This window comes from Nilaparvata lugens, chromosome Y (genome assembly GCF_014356525.2).
Source record: "Nilaparvata lugens isolate BPH chromosome Y, ASM1435652v1, whole genome shotgun sequence".
Taxonomy (NCBI): Eukaryota; Metazoa; Arthropoda; class Insecta; order Hemiptera; family Delphacidae; genus Nilaparvata; species Nilaparvata lugens.
The window spans coordinates 4,635,004-4,658,917 of NC_052519.1; the positions used below are offsets into that span (position 1 = coordinate 4,635,004).

Genomic DNA, 23,914 nt, shown 5'->3' on the forward strand with positions numbered 1-23,914 from the left:
TAGGTATTATTTTGATATATCACCAAAATCACTTGTTCAAGCAAACTTGTCAAAGTATGATGAATGCCATAGGATTTTAAATGACACATGTTTTATAAATATTTATATAATTTTTTAAATACACATGTTTTATAATATACCCAATGATAACTTGTATGAACAAATAATTTTTTTTTCAGTTTCACGAAAATCTAAAAAAAAGCGAATTTAAAGTGGGGTTTACCTGGCTTCTGTCTGAGGAACCAGAAGCTTCGACGGTCGCCGCAATACCAGAAATGGAAAAGATTTTATTCTCCAGTGATTTTGGTGCTGCACTTGACAAAAAATCTTATTTAAAGACGGCTGCGACTTTGTCAAGAGATGAAATAAAAAACGTTGCCGAAATTACTGTCGGTCAATGCGAGAATCCACTCTGGTTTGTGGCCAGAAAATATCGCTTGACCGCCAGTAATTTCGGCAAAGTGCTGTCGGCTTGCAGACGTGGAAAATTTCCCCCCTCTCTCTTCAACCAGTTGAAAGGTTCGTATAATCTATCAACTGTGAGAAGCCTGCAGTGGGACAGGGACAACGAAGAGACTGCCTTGTATATGTTGGAGAGAGAGAACAAGGTTGTGGTTCAAAAAACAGGCATTTGGCTCCATGAGTCTGGATTTTTAGGAGCTAGTCCTGATGGCATCATTCCAAATGAAAATGCCATAGTAGAAATCAAATGTCCTTATACTTTTAGAAAATGTGAGGACATCGTGGAGGCATTAAGAGGAAGCCAAAATTACATTTTAAAAGTTGATGACGACAATTGTTGGGCGGTTAATACTGACCACGAGTATTATCACCAAGTTCAAGGGCAGCTCCAGATCACAGGAGCACAGAAGTGCTACCTAGTGATATGGATTCCTGGTCAGTGCGTTATTATGCCAATCATGAGAGATGATGATTGGTCAAGCACTATTGAAATCTTACAAGAGTTTTATCTGAATAAATATTTGAATAATTTGGATATAAATTAAAACAATAAATTATTATGCTCACATTATAGTTTGTTTGCAATAGTATAGTATTTGTTTGCAATACTCTATAAACATTTCTATATATTTGAATTCAAGTTACAAAGGAAAATTCTAGCATTTATTTGATTCTATGAACCATGTATTTCAAATCAGTACAATGTTGCGATAAAAATAAATTTAAACAATTATTAAAATGTTATGTACAATACTTACTAGAACTTATATACCTAAACAACTTATAATCTATTCAGCATTTTCACCACACCTGTAAAAAACTACAATTTTGAAATGAAAATAAATTTAAACTATTTAAATGTTATGTACAATACTTAATAGAACTTATATACCCAAACAAATTACGATCTATTCAGCATTTTCATTACATCTATAAAAAACCTCCACCTCCTTAATCAGTGGGTATTGAAAATTGGTCAGAGCCCCACAAACTTGCCAAACCATGCTGCTGTAAGGCATCAAGGTGTGGGGAATATATTCTAAAATTGAATATCCTTTTATTCGTCCAATAGCACGTTCTACGTGAATCCTTGCTTAAGCGATGCTACGGGTTCTAACTGCCTGTTCCGTAGTGAATTGGGGTGTTTCCAAGAAGGGTGGAATATTGACACGCACACCTTCTGGAACTATGTCGGTTATAAGGAACCCCTTGTCGGCAAGTACAAGATCGCCAGGCTTCAACTGTGACAATATTCCACAATCTTGGGTAATTTTTTGTCAGACGTGGATCCCCCATATACAATTCACTTAAGAAAGTCACCACTCCATTGGGAGCAACTCCTATAAGACCTTTAAGCATATATATGTGCTTATAATTGCTGTATAGGGTCTGCTTCTTCCCCATTTCAGCTGGACCTGCAGCATAAACTTCAGTGCAGTCAATTATAATATGACATGATGTGAAGTTACTGAAACAATTTGGCAGGCATGCTTTATTTTTCAATATTGAGGGAATGCTATTTTTAACTATCCCCTCAAAAATTGTATCATGTAAAACATGAATCCAGGTTGTTATGATGTTGGAAACAGTTGATCTGCTCACTTGGAAGCGGAAAGCCATTTCCTTGCGAGGGACATTTTGTTTCAATTTCATTAGTGTCATTAATAGCTAATTACACTTATTAATGACTGTCACTGCCCAACCAGAGAAATATTTCAAATCTCTACGCATGCAAAGTCGCAGTAGATATTCAAATACTTCTTTGTTGGGCAGCCCAGTATGACTTATGATTAGTTCATCACTTTCTTTAATCATTTCAAAGTTAAATCTTTGAAGTACAGTCTGGTTTTTCTCAATTCTTCGTTTTCTTTCTTGAGAGAGTAAATTTCAGCTTCTAAAGCAATCTCACTGTTTGACTGAGGCCTACTAGTTGATGGAGTGGCTTCAGCTAACAGTGGTGGTGTAGGTGTAGCCTCCAGGGTGACTTCAGCTTGCAGTGTTGGTGTAGGTGTAACCTCCAGGGTGACTTCAGCTTGCAGTGGTGGTGTAGGTGTAGCCTCCAGGGTGACTTCAGCTTGCAGTGTGGTGTAGGTGTAGCCTCCAGGGTGACTTCAGCTTGCAGTGGTGGTGTAGGTGTAGCCTCCAGGGTGACTTCAGCTTGCAGTGTTGGTGTAGGTGTAGCCTCCAGGGTGACTTCAGCTTGCAGTGGTGGTGTAGGTGTAGCCTCTAGGGTGACTTCAGCTTGCAGTGTTGGTGTAGGTGTAGCCTCCAGGGTGACTTCAGCTTGCAGTTTTGGTGTAGGTGTAGCCTCCAGGGTGACTTCAGCTTGCAGTGTTGGTGTAGGTGTAGCCTCCAGGGTGACTTCAGCTTGCAGTGGTGGTGTAGGTGTAGCCTCCAGGGTGACTTCAGCTTGCAATGGTGGTGTAGGTGTAGCCTCCAGGGTGACTTCAGCTTGCAGTGGTGGTGTAGGTGTAGCCTCCAGGGTGACTTCAGCTTGCAGTGGTGGTGTAGGTGTAGCCTCCAGGGTGACTTCAGCTTGCAGTGTTGGTGTAGGTGTAGCCTCCAGGGTGACTTCAGCTTGCAGTGTTGGTGTAGGTGTAGCCTCCAGGGTGACTTCAGCTTGCAGTGGTGGTGTAGGTGTAGCCTCTAGGGTGACTTCAGCTTGCAGTGTTGGTGTAGGTGTAGCCTCCAGGGTGACTTCAGCTTGCAGTTTTGGTGTAGTGTAGCCTCCAGGGTGACTTCAGCTTGCAGTGTTGGTGTAGGTGTAGCCTCCAGGGTGACTTCAGCTTGCAGTGTGGTGTAGGTGTAGCCTCCAGGGTGACTTCAGCTTGCAATGGTGGTGTAGGTGTAGCCTCCAGGGTGACTTCAGCTTGCAGTGGTGGTGTAGGTGTAACCTCCAATACTTAATAGAACTTATATACCCAAACAAATTACGATCTATTCAGCATTTTCATTACATCTATAAAAACCTCCACCTCCTTAATCAGTGGGTATTGAAAATTGGTCAGAGCCCCACAAACTTGCCAAACCATGCTGCTGTAAGGCATCAAGGTGTGGGGAATATATTCTAAAATTGAATATCCTTTTATTCGTCCAATAGCACGTTCTACGTGAATCCTTGCTTAAGCGATGCTACGGGTTCTAACTGCCTGTTCCGTAGTGAATTGGGGTGTTTCCAAGAAGGGTGGAATATTGACACGCACACCTTCTGGAACTATGTCGGTTATAAGGAACCCCTTGTCGGCAAGTACAAGATCGCCAGGCTTCAACTGTGACAATATTCCACAATCTTGGGTAATTTTTTGTCAGACGTGGATCCCCCATATACAATTCACTTAAGAAAGTCACCACTCCATTGGGAGCAACTCCTATAAGACCTTTAAGCATATATATGTGCTTATAATTGCTGTATAGGGTCTGCTTCTTCCCCATTTCAGCTGGACCTGCAGCATAAACTTCAGTGCAGTCAATTATAATATGACATGATGTGAAGTTACTGAAAAAATTTGGCAGGCATGCTTTATTTTTCAATATTGAGGGAATGCTATTTTTAACTATCCCCTCAAAAATTGTATCATGTAAAACATGAATCCAGGTTGTTATGATGTTGGAAACAGTTGATCTGCTCACTTGGAAGCGGAAAGCCATTTCCTTGCGAGGGACATTTTGTTTCAATTTCATTAGTGTCATTGATAGCTAATTACACTTATTAATGACTGTCACTGCCCAACCAGAGAAATATTTCAAATCTCTACGCATGCAAAGTCGCAGTAGATATTCAAATACTTCTTTGTTGGGCAGCCCAGTATGACTTATGATTAGTTCATCACTTTCTTTAATCATTTCAAAGTTAAATCTTTGAAGGACAGTCTGGTTTTTCTCAATTCTTCGTTTTCTTTCTTGAGAAAGTAAATTTCAGCTTCTAAAGCAATCTCACTGTTTGACTGAGGCCTACTAGTTGATGGAGTGGCTTCAGCTAACAGTGGTGGTGTAGGTGTAGCTCCAGGGTGACTTCAGCTTGCAGTGGTGGTGTAGGTATAGCCTCCAGGGTGACTTCAGCTTGCAGTGGTGGTGTAGGTGTAGCCTCTAGGGTGACTTCAGCTTGCAGTGTTGGTGTAGGTGTAGCCTCCAGGGTGACTTCAGCTTGCAGTTTTGGTGTAGGTGTAGCCTCCAGGGTGACTTCAGCTTGCAGTGTTGGTGTAGGTGTAGCCTCCAGGGTGACTTCAGCTTGCAGTGGTGATGTAGGTATAGCCTCTGCATCTGTTTGTAGCCTTAAACAAAACAAGATTCGAGAATTATACATACATTTTAAATATATATGTGCGACAATATTGTATGTCAACAATGCAAGGATAAAGAAATAACAGTTTATTAGTTTTGAGCCCTTCGCTCATCATTGGGACCTACCTACTATAAGACTTAAGTGATGTCCACATTATAATGGCAGTGTTTAATTAGCAATGATATTGCTATCCTTGTCTTTCATTCAACAAAGCGGATAGAACTATCTCCTTCTCCTTTTCTCTGTTGCCAGATCGTCTTTCAACAATGTAGAATTGATATTAATCAACAAAATATTTAATATTAATTTTGTATATTCATTATGAAATTATTGATAAATATAATGTATTGCCTTATAAAATATAGCTGATTATTTCAAACGAGAATTAACAGTTAATATTACATCAATAAACCTGTATCTGTTACCATTGGTTTGGACTGAAAATTGGACCTGAATTCAAGTGTATGGAACATAACCTACTTTTTGGACCATTTATACTGTACAAATCAAAATTCGGGGAAGAAACAGTCTGGGGCTGTGCCTGTTAGTCCTTCCCCAATCATTTTAAAGAATTGTGTTTTGTCTATCAATAAATAAATAACGAGCGAAGCTCGGTGCCCCGATACTAATAGTTAGAAACATTAATAAACCTTGCTTGGTCTCCCCTCGAACTCAGGGACCTTGAAACTTATGCTTATTTTTAAAATTGGGTACAGTAGGCTATCTGAATTTTTTCTGCCAAAGTAACATATCAATACTGAATTCATAATGATCATATCAATAATAGTAAAAATACAATTGTCCTACTTCATTCATTTATTTATTCACTTACCGCTTTTTCTTTCTAACTTCTCCAGTTCCTGGAAAATTCATTATTTTTTTCTCGTTACGTGAGAAAATTGAAGGACCATTTTCCCTGTTCCCATCTTGGAAATGACAACTACAAACTAATGAATGCCGTGACGGCTCTCGATCTGCTCTCCTGAAACAAATAACAAAATATGTGTTTTATTATTATGAATGTATTGTTGCAATCTTAATAAAAAACAAAACACATAAAACTTGTAGTACCCTTTAATTAAAATATTTTGAAAACTATAAAACATTTCAACTGTTATGTTTTAATAAAAGGGTAGACTTACTACAAGTTTTATACTGTTTTTTATTAATTAGCTCATATATGTGAAGTCATTTTATGTTGAATTTTTTTTATAAGTTATATAAAAAGCTTGTTCTGACTGACTCATGACATTGAATACACATTTCTAAAACATCTGTATTCAGTGCTTATAATCAGACTCATAATACTCAAAATTAATGGTTATAATACTGATCTATAATATTGAAGACCGATATTGACAATAGTGGTATGTGTATATCTAGAAATCCAGTCATCAATCCATCAATATTATCTTTTCGTTTCAATATTATTGTTAATAATGCTTCAATAAATTGACAATACTTTTACCAGTACAAGAGCCCTAATAGAGTTCATAGTTTTGATAAAGTAATATTCATTGATTGATAACAGTTGCTCTCAGAGTTATGTTTCCTTCGAAGTGTCAGTCTTGAGCTGCGTTTACACCACAGAGGAAAGAAACACTACTTATGCTTATTCCGTGGTTTACACCAAAGTGGAACTTGACAAACACATATTTATGTTCATCGTGTGTATGATAAGTTATGTCCAATCTAATATAATCTATAAGGATTGAGCCCTTACTTTGGTGTAAACACAACTTTAAAGAAACGTTAGTTTGATTTTAATGCAGTAGGGTAAACCGGGATAACCCAGCTACCATTATGTAGAACAGGTTAATTGTAAATTAGCCTGATTTAATGATATTTCAATTATTGTTGCCTGTAAAGGTGTGTTTTCGTAACGGGCAGACGACAGAATTCACTTTAAATTAACATTGGTTCTTATGGGAGTATTCACCCATCGGCAGAAAGTTGAGCAGAAAAAAAGAACTGTTCAAATCAGAGACGAACTGTCGTTCATCTTGCCGTTCTTTATAAGGCCTATCAACACAATGCTATTTTGCTTCGACCGATCACTGCTCGTGAACCGTTTTGTCGAAAAAGAACTAATTTCGGGATTCTGTCGACGAGAACAGATGACAGCTTCGAATCACTTTTCTGCTCTGATCACGTGACACCGGCAGAATAATCTTTCTGTGGATCAGACGCCATGTTCTTTTTAACCTCAATCTTTAATTGTTGGATGGTTTGTTATGATATTGGTTGTCAGATTTCGGATTGCTACTATTATACTGTGAAATTAATTTGCAGTGGAAAATTGAGGTATAAAATATTTCTATTGGTTTCTTTATTCTTATAATTTTTACAAGAGAAATTAATAATAATAATAATATAATAATAATAATAATTTATTTCTCGTAAAAAAGAAAAATCACAATTACAATTTCAAATGAAAACATATAACATAACAGTATGAAGAAACATTTCAATTTTCAATGAAATTATATAACAAAATAATCATACAATTGCTTCCTTATCAGAGAAATTAGGTACTCCCGAGGATTCCTTTATGGGAGTTACCAGCAAATAGTTTTAGTCATTTAGAAAAATTATAAACCTATAAATAATAATTACTACATCCCTGTCGCGAAGAAAACTGTTAGGTACTAGAATCAACAAAACTTGTCTTCTCTATTTAAAAACAAACAATATTTTTTATTTTTTACAATTACTCTTCCACTTATATCCATTCATCATAAGGTGAAAAATTCAACTTAACGTATCTCTTGCCATCTATCTATTCTAGAGCAATCTTAGGGCACTTAATCACTTATATCTACACTCTCCAACTTGGGTTGTTTTACCTTGAATAATAATATCTATTTACATCACAAACAGAAACAAATACCTACTAAGCTTAGATTTGAATATTTCACACATTGAATAGATTTCTTTAAATGACCTGTAACTATACTTCTATTGCAATATTATTAAGTTTTTATCTGAGATCTCTAAACCACACTTCAACATCCTGCTTTTCCAATAACCAATTCTTCAGAAAAAACTTGAAACTTCTCGGATTTTTTTGCTGCCTTATGCTAATTGGAATTTCATTGTATATTTTTGGGGCTATAAATAAATAAAAACGTTTAAAGATTTCTTTGTGTGGTCTTGGTCTGGTTAAATTACTTGCGGATCGGAGATAATATTCGCGGTTAGCAACGTTCACTTGTCCACTTCTAAAAAAGAAAATTGACAATACTTTGAAGAAATACAGATACCTTAGTGGTAGAAATCCCCATTTTCTGAAAATTGGCAAAGAGCTAAATAATCTTGGTTTTTTGTCTATGGTCCTCAATATGTATTTTTGCCCGGTGACAAGAGGTTTAATGTTATTAAAATAAGCTCCTCCCCATACCGCTATTCCATATTGTAGTCTACTGTTTACGAGTGCATAGTACAGCGATTCCATGACATATTCGGGGCATAAATTTCTTATATAGTAAAATTTTCTGCATACACACGTAAGTTCCCTCTTCAATTTAATTATTTGTTGGTTCCAAGTAAGCTTGGAATCAATTATAATACCTAGATATTTAACTTGGGGTGCTTCTGAAATCTTTTCACAGGTGCAGAATTGAAAATGGATTTACAACAGAAAGGCGTGAAATTTTCGAAGTTCAAAGTTTTGTACTTTCCAGACCTGCACAACGAATTACCTATTTGAAAAATAGAATATGGTTAGAAATTGCTGATGTAATAGAGGATTCAAGTAAGTACACTTAAATTTCTCATGATAAAGTAGGCTAGATCTACCGTACACAATTATTTGATATAAATTTTATGAGTAGCCTACTAGCATGTTTACAATTTTTATTCAGGTAGACCACTGTAGTAGGCCTTTAATAACCTAGTCTCTAGGTCTAAATTGCTATCTTTTTCATTTTTCAAGAGGTTAGAAGTTGACAAAAGTTTATTTATTTCTTTTTTTAATGTTTAATTTGTAGTATTTAATAATAATGTAAATCCTTGTCTAGCTAGTTTGTGTATGGTAGAGAATTATCACAAGAAAGATAGAAATCTAATCGACTGATTAGATTTAAACTCATTCAAGATTGATTGATTAGATTAACATTAAATAATCAGATTCAAAACATTATTCAACCAAGATAACATTTAGCATTTCATGCTAACAATCTTTTACACTTTCAGTAAGTTAGCCTAATCACAAAATACATTTTTTATAATGCAGCTATTAGTTTTCACAAACAGATTTATTAAAAATAACATCATAATTTGACTTAGAAGTATTTCATTACATTCTAAGTCCTAAACTTCCATTATCCTTGTTGCACCTCAAAATATTGTAAACCCATAGTTTATCAATATAATAGCAAAACTAACCTGACTATTAGAACATTTACTTTGTCTTTGGTACCTATCTATGAATTAATCTTCTCTTAATTTATAATTCAAAATCACTTGGAAACAATATTAAATAGATTGTTATAGTAATAACTTGATCAGAGTCAGTGTAATTGAATATTGAAAGACTGCCATTGGAAAAATATCAAATAGGTACTATTTTTCTGGTTGACCATTGCTACCAAACTCATTTAAAACTACAATAGTAATGTATTTGAAAAACTTATTCATGCTCTATTGATCGATATATTGCGTGATGCCAGGTATATCAATGTGAATAGTATAAATTAAAACAGGAGACACACAACATAGATAGATTAAAAACACTGAAAAACTTACATTATAATCAGAAATTTTTAAGGAACTGTGTCCCCTTTCTCAACCGAGCAGAGAGTGTAATGTAAGTTTTTCAGTGTTTTTAATCTATCTAGGCCTATGTCGTGTGTCACCTGTTTTAATTTATATTATAAAACTTTAAAGTGTTTTCTGTTATGTGCTATGAATGTAAGTATATACTTATAGTATTTATATCTAATGTAAATAGTTTATTGAGGCCCAGTTCACTTCTAATTTATTTAAAGTCCAAACTATGTCTTATCATTGATGATTAACTTCACATTATCTCCAAAATGAATATGCTGAAAGATTATGTTCCTTTTTTCAGGTACCATTTACAAACAAAATATTGAAGAGAATGTGCTCATAGAAAATGCATATGAATTCTTTTTTGTTGACCAGGATGGAACAATTCTTTGGAACCTATAGTTAGAATAAGTTAGTTAGGTAAGATAAAATTCCACTCATTTTTTAAACTTTATATAGGCGATGTCATTTTATACAGTTTCACATTTTTTAAAAAGGTTTATCCACTTCAATGTTTTATTATCGATTTGATGGTAGATATTCAAATAGTAAGATTTAACTATGGTACGTGACTAAAATAATAGAAAAACTGACTGAATTTTGAAATCATTAATAGCTTACAGGAAATCTTAATATTTCGAAACTACATGAAACCACATGAGATCAAGATGGACAGTTGAGAAGAGTGCTTAAAAAACAATGTATTCACTTATCATTCAGGGAATAGAGTTATTCATAATATTTGGGATTCCTTCCATAAAGAAATAATTTATGTAACATTATCTAATAATGTGATAACATTACATCAATAATTTGATGTTAAAATTGTTTTTAAAACACTCTTCTCAACTGTCCATCTTGATCTTGAGTGAATGATGACTTTATAAATGACCATACATTAGAACTATAAATAGATGACTTCAAAAATTCACCCAGCAAGTGCTGGTAGAAAACACTGAATAATAGCTTTTAATGACAGTCATTCCACCTTTTAAAATTTATGATTAAATTCATGGATGAAATACCCACATTGTTCTGAGAGAGATTTATGTATTTGCAGTCTAGTATTCATTTTCAAATCACTTAGTTCTACTTATAATGTTGTAGATAATCATCATTTCAGATTAAGCAATTAATTTATTGATTATTTCCATTTGTTTCATTAAACTTGTTTCTCTACATGTAGAACTAAAAATTACTTTATGCAGTACATTTTGGAAGAGTTAAGTAAACCAAACGGTCGAGAAGTAGGCCTACTGACCACAGAAATAAATAAATAATTGTTCATGGTATCCAAAAATATATTGTTCACCAACAAGTTCTTTTGACCTAGGGGCACACTGATTATTAATCCCAATTCCTGAATGGAGATTTATTTATTCAATCATTCAGAATTACACAACTAACAGATTGATGCTAATAATAATTCAACTGAATGTTGGTTTATTGGAATTTCTCATATAATATTACTTTGTCATTATTGGGGGGTTCCTTCCCAAGAAATATAATTAAAACTTATACAGATTACAATCAATTTCAGAATTCACTTTGCAAAGTTTTTTTTTATAATGAATAATAAATTATCTATAACTTTTTGATTTCAGGCCTACTGATGTACCAGCCAGAAGTAGAGGATGACAAAGAAAATCAACTATGAATAATATTCCATGGATATGATTCATGTATGATGTAGTAGCCTACAGAAGAAAGAGATGGGCTAATCTAAGAAATATATTCATTTTTTCAGTACATCTTGATGTGTTTATTTCATGTTATTCAAAATAATATCTTCTTTTTCTGATCGCTCCTGCTAACTGCTTCAATTCAGGTAGTTTTGAAGAAAACAGCAAGTGACATGAAATTAATAAAATATGTTTTAATTGTTTATACTTGAGGGATTTTTAAAACTATATTCAACCCAAAAGCATCGAACTCTTATAAACAACTTTATTGGTTCTGTATGTCTTCTGCTTTTTTGGAACTAATAAAATTATTTAACATTGCTGACTGGCAAATACTATAGGTAACACGTAGTTGAATAATAGACTTGAATTGGATATAAAATAGGGTATCACAATTATTATGTATTGTATTAAGAATTAAGTAATAGTACTTATTTACTGCATTGAAGGGGTAATAATTCTTTGAATATGAAAAATAACTTAAGCAAAAGTTGAAAATATGATGTTCCAAGCCACATCAAATATAATCACTTTCAATTCTACCTTCTAGGCTATATTTCCAAGGTTTTGATTAAAATTGATAAGCTTTTAGAACATTATAGTGAATAAGGAGTTTGAAAGGCTACTCTAATTCTAATTAATACCCTAATAAAGTATTAATTTTAATAGGGCAACTTTAATGGTTAATTGTAGAAAATAACTAGTAGGCCTACCCTAAAATATTCAAAATCAGCATGACCAGTTTTTAATTATGTCATTGCCAAGAGAGTCCTTATTGAAAATGTCGAAACTAATCATGTTTCATTTTGGAATATCACAAGGGTACTAGTTACCTTCTATAATTAATAAATATTCATCCATTTTAAAATAGGCTATGTGTTATTTAAAATACCATAACAGAACTCGTTTATTAGAGCAAGATATAGTTATCTCAACAATAATTATTAGAATTAGTTCGCCTGTTTGAATACACTTTGTACATGTCATATGTGTTAATCTATAATAATAATAATTTCCAATATTCGTATAGCTTTTACTGGTGAGGAGTCCCTAATTGAACATTGCCTGAGAAGGCATATTGATTTAGGCAGTCAATTGGCCTCACGATTCTTATACATGATTGTATATCAGCCGGGACCGTACCCATCCAATGATCAAAAAGGGGACTGCTAAAATAAAATTGCCTAAAAACGTTTACAATATTGATATCCCTTGGTGTAATATAACCCGTAGATTCCAAAAATGCCAAAAGTAAAGCACTTATTTATTATTCATTTATTGATTTTTTTTTCGATAGAGCTTCAATAGGCCTTTGAAGTTGAATACGGTACTCGTAGTAGGTAGGCCTACCTATAAACGACCATGCATTGACTCTGAAGGCAATTGATTCTAGTTAATTATGATAATATCTTATTAATAATGGAATGCTTCTAGTTGATAAAATAATATCTTATTAATAATGAAATACAATCAGTTACTTCAAATAAATTACCCTTACAAATTTCAAGCATAGGAAATGAAAAGTTAACTCTTAGATTGACATGCCTATAAAGCATAGAATTTTGCATAATTATTGAAGTAACTAATAATTGTGGAAAAGTTATCTGAGTTTTAAAAAGCAATTAATTCACTTTATTGAATTAAATCTCCAATGATCATTTCAGAATTACCTTTTGGACAACCCAAAAAGTTCATTACCCATAACACATAAAGCAAAATTCATGTCAAAGAACTAGTTCTTTGAATGCTACTGTTTCTGCCCGCCTGGGTGCGCTGCAATCGATTCTGCTTCTGCCCGTTACGAAAACACAGCTTTACTGTTAAAAATTATTGCAATTGCTATTTGGTATAATATTGTAGGTACTGATGAAGATGGAACTCTGTAAGTTACTTCTAAGTTTACTGCTCAATAATAGGCGTACTCATAAAACATGAAATAAAATAAAGGATTTGAGTAAAAGTTAGTTAATCATATTTTATTTATATTAAATTGAAAATAGAATCCTTCAATATGTAACTATTAGGCTACTTTCACACGATAGGAGACGTGCAACTTGAACACTGAACAGTGTTCACGTTTTTTTGTCGAAGTACATTGAGTCAAATCGTGTCTTTCACATGGTGACTCCTATCCAGGAACCTCGTTTTGTCACGTCTTTTCCCCTCGCGGCAAGCAGAGGCAAGATCTAACAACTACGCCGACGTTTGCTCAAAGTATGACTCATCACTTTTACTCGAAGTATAACTTCCTTAAAAATATAGATAGAAGAGTTCTGATTTCGGATTTGGATTCAGCGACCCCAAATTCTTTAAAGCATAAGTCCCGTTTTCGAAAATATCCGAAAACAAGGAAGTTATGGCTGTTTTTAATAAAGCTTTCTATTATCATATAATTATACGGTAAAAACGAACAGGTACTGTACTATACAGTACATAAGTACTGTAGCTATTATAATATAACTTACACTGTATTCGTGTAGGGAATTTGGTAGGATATTTATCTTGATTTCTGAAAATACCCCAAAATAAGAGAGTAAGATAACTTTGAAAAACCAAAGTTTTCCTGCCGATTGAAGAAACATTAAAAATTAGTCTAAGACATATTATGTCTTAGACTAAAAACGTGTAACAAATATCAGATCACTATTCAAGCTATCAAGCTTTTCATAAATTTATTTGTCTCCTCATGGCAGAAGGTTTGCGCCCAACGTTTTCACATTTCTGTGATTAAATTGTGATAGAGCACATTATCGTATTGATCTTCTAAATCCAGTTACATGTACATCGATTTCCGTAAAATTGATTTTCTACCGTTCCTATGAATTCTAAGAATTCTATGAATTCTATATACAGGTTCAGCACAACTTCTTAAATAATTTGCTATGTTTGCTTCAACAGAATTCATAAGGTCGACAAAACATTGAACAACAAAAAAACACTTTCTGAGTAACTGGTTTTAACAAAGCATGGCTTCATGAAATACAGTACGATAATTTAGAATAGTTGGTACAATGGTTATGCTTTTCGCATTATGGCAGCACTGTGCTTGCTCACTCACTTCTCCAGTTGACACTTGTTGACTTGTCAGTTGTTTACTTGACTTGACTTTGACACCTGTCTTTACGCGATGTCTGAGTTTGATGTGGAGCTGTTGATTACTGCAGTTTGCAACCGACCTGCTCTTTGGGATAAAAATCTTGACATCTACAAGGACCGGAATGAAGTCACCAAAAGTTGGATGGAAGTTAAAAAGAAATAGTCAATAATTGCTGGTAATTTAAAGTGATATTCAACGATTTGAACCTGATAAATTGGATTGTTGAATGACAACTGAAATTTAGTGAATTTTACTGTACAACATTCCTTTTCCTCCTATTTTATTGGGTGATGAGTGGAGATGATTTATAATTTCATATTTGGATTCATCTTTTCATAGTTCAATATTTTTTTGGAAAACTAGAACTTTTAAAAATTGAAAATGTTAATGTTTAAACTTCTCAGGTGTTCAAAAACTTCTTGAAACCTTTGCCTGTCCCTTTGTGAGGCAGGAGTATTATTATCTTAGTACGTTTACTATATAATCATATGATAATGGAAAGCTATATTAAAAACAGCTATAACTCCCTTGTTTTCGGGTATTTTTGAAAATGGGACTTACGCTTTAAAGAATTTGGGGTCGCTGAATCCAAATCCGGAATCTTCTATCTATATTTTTAAGGAAGTTAGACTTTGAGAAAAAGTGATGAGTCATACTTTGAGCAAACGTTGGCATAGTTGTTAGATCTGTCGGCTTATTTGTAAGATCCCAATGTGAAAGTACAGGAGAGCTGCAAAATATGAAATATGATGTTCAGTAATATGATCTTCCAGGAGCGAGGTCTCTGCCGTGTGAAATTGGCCTTAGGTTAATCTAGATTGATTTGATTAATTTTACTTGATATGAAGAGACAATAACATAACCTGAGAATGTGGTACATATCTTATTGCGAGCAGCCAGCTATTAATTTTCTCCGGCTCTTTTGAGAATCTGTAGAAACTTGTTAGATTTCGTCTCATATTTCAGCCAGTTTTTTTGGTCGTCCATCTTGTTTTTGTGATATTTGAATCTACCGCTGCTACAGTCCCTGGACAACATTTCACTTGACATGCGATCTCTGACATCACAGTTTCATTGATCGCTTGATCGATAGTAGCGCTAGTTGTCGTCTGCTTCTTTCAGTGTTTTCTAGTTTAATATTGGTCTATAAGTATTTTGAATTGTATTTTCATTGTTTTTGAGCCTCCATTGGTATACTTCAACATTCACATCAACCTCAACACCTTCAGTTTGCTTAATATCGATTTTATATTTTCACTTCATTCGATGAGTTTGTGCGCATCACTGCCGATCACATCATGTTTCCGCTACGGGAGTTTCTGTTTCTTCACCCAGCGAGCGAGACAGTGTCACTCTCTTTGTACAGCCATACTATGTAACATCTTAGTTTAACACGTCCATCTTAGGAAAACTTTATCCATTTTCATCATTCATTATGTCCTAGTTTGTGTGCTTATTCGATAACCATTCAATGCATTTATCATCAGTGAACGTCTTTCAACCATAATTTCTATGAGTTTAACATACCTTTCGGGACTTTTCTACTGAGCGTCCTTTTTGCAAATCACGCCATGCTTTCTGCGTACCACGTTTTCAATTATTCATCATATTAGTGTTATGAACTGTAAGTAATTTCAACATTCTTTTCCACCATGAATTCTACATGAACTTTCAACAATTCTCAACATGAACTTTTGATTCAATATTCATCACTTCAATTCTACTGAGCATCGGTACACATTATTTAGCGGTTACATTCATTCATCTTGTATGCTCGTAGAAGATACATTTCAACTTGGGAAGTCTTGTGCAAGTGCAGCTTACCTTATTCAACATTTCAAATCAGGAAATTTGTGCAAGTGCAGTTTGCCCTTCATCGTCAACCGCTACTCATTTTTAGCTACTCATCATTTATTTAGTCGAACATTGTCAATTTCAATTCTTACTGATGCCAGTGATTTCATTTGTCAAGAACTTTTTATCTCATTTTTCAAATATTTATTCACTTCAATTACATCAACTTTAGGACATAACCTCAAACATTTATTCTACTTAATTCATGGTGGAACTTTTTTCCAATTAACATTCAACCAGTGAAACTCATTCAACTTGTGAAGTGCCCATTCGTTGTTATACTCATTATCAACTTTAATATCGGAACAGTCTCAACTTTCAATATCTCATCATATTCGAGTCAAGTTCTCTTCCGCATCGGTCACCGTTTATCAGGATATAGTCAAGATCTCTACATTGTTCAACTTCTATTAGCCCAGCAGCTGTCTGCAACTACAATGTACTTGACAGGAGTCAAGTTTCATCCACGGATTTTGAGTCACCATAGGCCTATCACTTCGGCAACACATCATTAATTATTCAGGGAAGTCTTATTCTGATATTCACATTTTTGTACTTACCCTTTCAGAGGCACTGTGTTTACTGGTAGTCTTCATCCCATCAATTTGGTTCTTGATTAACTTTTTATTCCTAAATAATAACTATTTAAATATTATCAATCACATCAATATATTCTATTGTGTATTTCAGCATTAATATTGAAATTTCAATTTCATCTTTGTATTATTCAATCTTTTATGCTCACAGAGGTAACGTCATTTTGAAACATTGTATCACTAATCTTAAACGTACTAGCAAAAAGTCTAGGTACAATAAACAACTTGAGTGCATTTCTAATTCTTTTTATTTTAATTTCGATTACATTAATGTTAAGCATTCCAATAGTTACATTCAAATTTCAGCATTACATACAGATAATAAGAAATTTATTATCTATCACTCTCCAATTATTGGTCATCATTATTGCACTACTTCCATGCATTCTTCTTGTGCTCAGATGCACATTAAACCAGAGGTATTTTTTTCGGATCTACACATTCAAGGTATGTAAATCCGCTCATAGCAAATAATGGAGAGCTGTCAGTGCCTAGATCAGATATAAATCTCATCTATACACTTTCACACAGTCCACTACCTTGCAACCTGCTACAGTCGGCCTTACAACCTGATCTACTGACAGTCAACATTATTTCTTGGTCCTCGTCCGGGCCGGATGGTCTGGCATCCTGTGGTGATTCGTAACTATTTTTTTTTTTTGGATTGCTAATTTTCAAGTTTCTTTTTGGGGACCTTAATTTTTTCAAGACCTCTGTAGTTAGTTGAACATACCCAATACAGGTAGAGCAGGCAGCGTCCATGTTTATCAACTGCATTCTAGCATACATTAGTCTTACATCATTCTAATATTTCTCGTATATATTTCAGTATCAAAGGGTGAACCAGCACTGCGGCCAGAAAGGTACACTACGTTGTATCGGCGCAGTGAACGAGCCAACCTGTAAACTGTTCGTGGACCCAGACCTGAGCGAGAGCCGATTCCAAGCACAGAAGCATTCAGAACACTGCTGCACCTCGCATCTTGCCAAGTCTAAAGGCAATTCATCTGGGGACCGAATCAGTCGCTGGCTATTCAATTTGTAAGACCGAACCATTTATCAATTCTGTAAATTCATTTTACCAACATACCTTTTGTAATATCTTTTCTCTGTGAGCGTCATAAATTTTTTAGGATTACTATTCAATTTTTGTTCTTTCAAGAGACTTATCTATTCATCAATTTACTTGATATTTTTAAATGCATTGAATCCATGCAAATATTAATACCTACCATGCATTTGGTGCTATCTTGATAAGCAATTTTCATTGTGCAATTATTATTAATTTTTACGCAACAAGTCAACAAACCATTGACAACATTCATTTATATCAAACAATCAACCGATTGGTTTTCATTGACAATTTCTATAATCAACCATTGTGTACTTATTGCGCTAGTTATTGTGCTACATCGTTTTATTGCGTCCATTCAACATTATATTCATATATATCTATTCTTATATCACTCAAATATTTATTAATTCTTTCAAGTCTATATATATTTTGTACAATTCAGTATGGAGAATCCAAACGACCCGCTCATCACCCTTGAAGGTGAAGTTTCTCAAGGTGAAGCCTCTCAAGGTGAGGTCAGACAATGTCCGTCTCCCACCATTCCTAACAATCTTGACATTATCAATCTGCAATTGATTCGATTAATTCAAGTTGGTGTTATCAAAGAAATTCAAAATCATAATGACTACTTTTCAGCTGAAGATCTCAAACAAGAGATGCTAATGCTTAAGAAAAATTTTCATAGTACTACTGAAAATCTTTCCAACAAAGGTTGGCCTGTTGACATTGAATTGTGCCACCAAATTCGCCAGAATTTTGGTACTGTTAATTCTGTACTTTCTAATGCCATATTTGAATATGAATTGAAAACTAAAAGAGTAAGTGAAGTCAGCTCCCCATCTCACTCAAATCTTGTTGATTCTCCTCACATGGTGAGCGCTCGTCTACCGGACATTCCATTGCCAGAATTTGACGGCAGTCTCAGCGCTTGGCTCAATTTCAAATAGACCTTTACAAGTCTTGTTATCAATAACCGTAACCTTGATAATACATTGAAATTTCACTACCTGCATCAGGTCCTATCTGGAGAAGCACTTAACAGAATTTCTAATTCTCCTTCTGGAGATTTTGAGTTAGCATGGGAACTCTTGACCCAACGTTACAATAATTCATTATTAATTGCCGAAACTCATATTTCAGCCATACTCAACCCTCCTAAACTTGACTGTAGATCATCCCAATCGTGGAGATTATTTATTGACAATCAAAAGGCAAATATCTCTGCTCTTGGATCCCTTGCGCTCAATATTAGTGTGAAAGATCTCATTTTTATTTTTCTCACTGTGTCGCGATTTGACAATGCTACTATTAGAGATTGGGAGAGATTTTGTTCTACCAAATCTAAACTTACCATTGATTGCCTTTGGGACTTTATAGAGTCACAACATAAAATCGCACAAGCACTGTCGAGCTCATTCAACAACAAATCAGTGCAACGCAATACGCCGGCTAATAACCAGCCTAGCACCAGTCGACAACCATCACAGCCCAAAGCCAATATTATGAATTTCAACACTTCAAATTCACCAAATGTTTTCAACAGAGCATCAACTTCTAAGTGTTATTTTTGTCGCAATGGCTCTCACAACATTTTCAATTGTAATCAACTTCTCAAAATTCCAACTTCAGAGCGAACCTCTGCTGTATTGAGAAAATCTTTGTGTGTCAACTGTATTCGGCCATGGGATCGAGCTCACCAATGCCAAGGTTCCTGCAAGATGTGTAATTTACGACATCACACGCTACTTCATGGGTCAAGTCCTGTCCCTAAGAGGTCCAACTATGTCACAACATCGAACCATGCGCACAATCCAGTGAAAAATCCGTCGAAGAGCATGCAGTACTGTGAGTATAACATACCTCATCAGTCACAACAACAGTTAAGGTATGATAGTCAATACAACCAGCCATCGCAAATGTCATCATTGTATCCAGCATCAATGAACTCCAATTCAGCAGTGCCGATGACACACATGGCTTCACCTGCACCACAAATGTCAACTGGCCTTGTCCAGCTGTTGCCGACTTCTAGTGTTGTTGTCAATTCAATTCCCTCTAGACCTCAGTCATCAAATTCTGAGGGAAGTCGTCAATTTGATTTGTCTCAATCCAGTTTGCAGCCTGCCACAAATGTTGTTGAATCTCACAATCAGACAGTCAGCTATGCCCACAGCGCACCACAAATCAAATCCATTGATAGCAGACGCACTTGCATCATGCCTACAGCCCAGCTGATGCAATTGTCTTTGACAAGAGTGGTCTAGCTGTAATTTGCCGCGCACTCCTCGACAGCTGTTTTATTTCATGTCAATTAGCTACTCAACTTCAATTACCCACTATTTGTACTGGCAGCACAGTTCACACTGTATCTGGCAGTAATGCTACTTTATTAAATTTGTCATCTTTAAGTATTCACTCACCTGACCGAACTTGATCAACTCACATTGATTGCATTGTCACAGAGAAAATTGTTCCTAGTGTTCCACCATCTGGACTCAATTTTTCAGATTTCAATATCCCTTCCAATGTCGTTTTAGCCGATCCTACCTTCTTCAGAATTTCAGGAGTGGATATACTCTTAAACGTTGATGTCTACGTCATGCTTCATTTACCTGGTCAGATTCGTCTGTCCGAAAGCTGTATTCTTCAGAATACCAAGTTTGGTTGGGTAGTCTGGGGCTCCATTCCTGCTTATAAATCATCTGTCACCCATCAACACATTTCCAATTTCGTTTCTAGCATTGAACATGTGTCCAACGCAGACATCTCTAAGCAATTGGAAAAATTTTGGCGAATTGAAGAAATTGATACTGAATCCAGCACGCCAGCAGAACAGGCACAAATTGAGCAGCACTACATTGAGAATGTTCAACGTCAAGATGATGGCAGATTTTCTGTAGCCTTGCCGAAAAAAGATTCATTTCATTCGTTAGGTCAATCCTTCAGACAAGCATTGACTCGCTTTCACTCGCTTGAGAAACGTCTTGATACTCATCCTGAACTCAAGAAACAATATATACAATTCATGGATGAATATATTGATTTAGGTCACATGTCTCTTGCACCACCTTCATCTCCATATGATCCATATTATCACATTCCTCATCATCCAGTTTTCAAGCCAGATTCCACGACTACCAAACTTAGAGTTGTGTTTGATGCTTCAGCGAAGTCCACTTCAGGATTATCACTCAATGATGTTCTTCACATTGGTCCAACAGTACAGCCTGAGTTGTTTGACACAGTGCTCAGATTTCGTACACATCGTATCGCATTCATTGCTGATATAGCGAAAATGTACCGCCAGATTCTTGTTCATCCAAATGACAGAAATTTTTAACGCATCTTTTGGAGATCTGATCAGAATCAACCTATTCAAGAGTATCACTTGAATACTGTCACTCACGGCACATCCTCAGCTCCATACCTTGCTACACGCACGCTCAATCACTTAGCAGATGTTGAATGTTCACTGCACTCAGCAGTTCAGCCATTAAGGAAGATTTTTATGTGGATGATCTTATCAGTGGTTCATATTCACTCTCATCAGCCATAGAGTTGGCTCATCAATTGCTTACTACACTTAATAAAGGAAAATTTGAACTCAGGAAGTGGTTGTCTAATTCGTCAGAATTACTTTCAACGATCCCAGCTCATCTCATCGAGACAGCTACATCACGACCATTATCTGATTCGAACGACAGTGTTGTTAAGGCACTTGGTCTCATTTGGAATTCTATGCATTTGGAATGCATTTCTAGCATATTTGATCCGCTTGGACTCATCTCACCCATTGTCATTCATCCCAAATTGTTATTTCAAAAACTTTGGCTCCATAAACTTGATTGGGACCAAAAGCTACCATCTGAGCTTCTCACAGAATGGTTATCCATACTTCATGATTTGCCAAACATTGCGAATGTTTCTATTCTATGTTGTGTTTTGCCACCCTCTTCAGAGGTCGACTTGGAACTGCATGCATTCTCTGATGCCAGTGCAACAGCATTTGGTGCTTGTCTTTATGTTTGCAGCTCATCATCGGATGGAGTTCAAGTTAGATTGCTTACGTCAAAGTCCAAGGTAGCGTCCATAAAACCATTGCTCACAATTCCTCGTTTGGAACTCCAAGCAGCATATTTGTCATCAAAATTAGTTGTGAGAACAATTCGTGCTTCCAAGCTCAAATTTTCCAGGGTAATCTTGTGGACTGATTCCAAGGTTGTGTGCGATTGGCTCAAAGCTTTGCCAAACAGAGCAGATATCTTTGTTTCGGTTCGTGTCTCTACGATTCAGAATCTTACAGCAGAATTTACATGGAAACATGTCACTACGAAACATAATCCTGCTGACCTAATTTCGAGAGGTTGCACTCCAACAACACTCATCAACAGTTCACTTTGGTGGAACGGCCCGTCTTGGTTGTCCAAGCCAGAAGCTACATGGAATGACATCTCCTGTAATGTCGCAATCATCCGTTCTATCTGATCACATGCCACTAGAGTCACAACTTCAGTGTTGAACAATATCATTCATAAATTGTCCGATTATCATCGCATCATCCGTTCAACAGCATACGTTCGTCGTTTCATCCATAACATCACTCAACATCATCATCCTGATCAGCGCAGAAGTGGTCTACTTACAGTAGAAGAAATTCAAGAGGCAGAAATTGTGATCATTCGCACTGTTCAAGCAGAAGCATTCACAGAAGAGATTCGTCTTCTCCATCAAGGCAGAGAATTGCTTCCATCTAGTTCCTTGAATGCGCTATCACCATTCATTGACAATGACTCATTATTGAGAGTTGGCGGCAGATTGAGTCATTCGGACTTGCCGTATGACTACAAACATCAAATCATCTTGCCTTCTAAGCATCGTTCCACTCATGCACTCATCATGTCATATCATCGACGTCTTTCTCATGATGGAGTTCAGAGCACCATGACTTCATTACGTCAGCGTTATTGGATACTATCTACTCGTCGTACAGTCAAATCAGTTTTGAAATCCTGCCATTCATGTTTTCGCTTCGCCAAATTTCGTTCGGAACAAATCATGGAACAACTTCCTCCTGTCAGAATACAGTCTGATTTTCCATTCTATAACTCTGGCATAGATTATGCTGGACCGTTTTCATTACTTGTTGGTTCCAAGAAATCACACACATATTCGAAAGCTTATTTAGCTATCTTCGTCTGCATGGTCACGAAAGCAGTATACGTAGAAGTCGTCTCAGAGTTGACAACGAAAGCCTTTATAGCGGCACTCATATGCTTCTCATCACGTCGTGGTATTCCACACACCATATTTTCAGACAATGCAACCACGTTTGTAGGTGCAAACAATGAACTACAAGATCTACATCAGTTCTTTGAGTCGTCTAAAACTCAACAAGATATTCATAACTACACGTCGGTTCTCAATATCAAGTGGCACTTCATTCCACCTCGCGCCCCATCATTTGGAGGTCTGTGGGAGAATGCTGTCAAGAATTTCAAGAAAATTTTCAAAGTCGTCACATTCAATCATATTCTTAATTTTGAAGATATGACTACATTTGCAGCTCAAATTGAAGCTATCCTTAACTCTCGTCCACTTGTACCTCTTACAGAGGACCCTCAAGATCTTCAGTATCTCTCGCCAGGTCACTTCTTAGTTGGTCGCCCATTGACTGCATTGCCTTTCCATTGCCCACCCACCACCCATGTCGATAACAGGTGTCATTGGAAACTTCTTCAAAAAATCACTCAAGAACTTTGGGACAGATGGTCTAAGGAGTACTTAGTCACACTTCAACGCAAGCACAAATGGCTTACTGAATCGGACAATTTCATAGTTGACACCATGGTTCTTCTGAAAGATCTCAATTCTGCTCCTTCCACATGGAAGTTAGCTCGCATCATTGAAACTCATCCAGGTGCAGATGGAAAAGTTTGTGTTGTTACAGTGCAGACTGCACATGGTAGGTTAAAGAGAGCCATCTCTAGCCTTGCTCCGCTTCCAGCATTTGAAGATGATTAATTTTGGTAGTCATTCACTACTTGTCCTTTTGTATTAACATTCATTCATCATATTATCCACCTATTATTCGTATTG

General features: G+C 35.7%; 1 protein-coding gene and 1 long non-coding RNA gene across 2 annotated transcripts; one reads left to right on the plus strand and one right to left on the minus strand.

Moving 5' to 3' along the window:
* Positions 1–2,410: 2,410 nt before the first annotated feature.
* On the minus strand, positions 2,411–5,617 carry LOC120355107 (titin homolog). Its single transcript, XM_039443424.1, has 4 exons — positions 5,577–5,617; positions 4,444–4,733; positions 3,244–3,364; positions 2,411–3,200 (listed from the first exon to the last, which is right to left on the minus strand). Exons 1-4 carry the CDS (start codon positions 5,615–5,617, stop codon positions 2,411–2,413), a joined length of 1,242 nt encoding a protein of 413 aa, XP_039299358.1.
* Positions 5,618–8,362: 2,745 nt separating this feature from the next.
* LOC120355250 lies at positions 8,363–11,263 on the plus strand. The gene is made up of 3 exons (XR_005573468.1): positions 8,363–8,498; positions 9,816–9,934; positions 11,119–11,263. It is a non-coding gene; the product is annotated as an uncharacterized LOC120355250 (long non-coding RNA).
* The last annotated feature ends 12,651 nt before the right edge of the window (positions 11,264–23,914 follow it).

Coding starts and splice junctions, on each gene's coding strand:
- LOC120355107 (XM_039443424.1), bottom strand. CDS start 5,617: ATGAATTTTCCAGGAACTGGAGAAGTTAGAAAGAAAAAGCG. Junction 4,734..5,576: donor GAAGTTAGAAAGAAAAAGCG/GTAAGTGAATAA, acceptor GTTTTGTTTAAG/GCTACAAACAGATGCAGAGG. Junction 3,365..4,443: donor GCTACACCTACACCACCACT/GTTAGCTGAAGC, acceptor AGTTCTATTAAG/TATTGGAGGTTACACCTACA.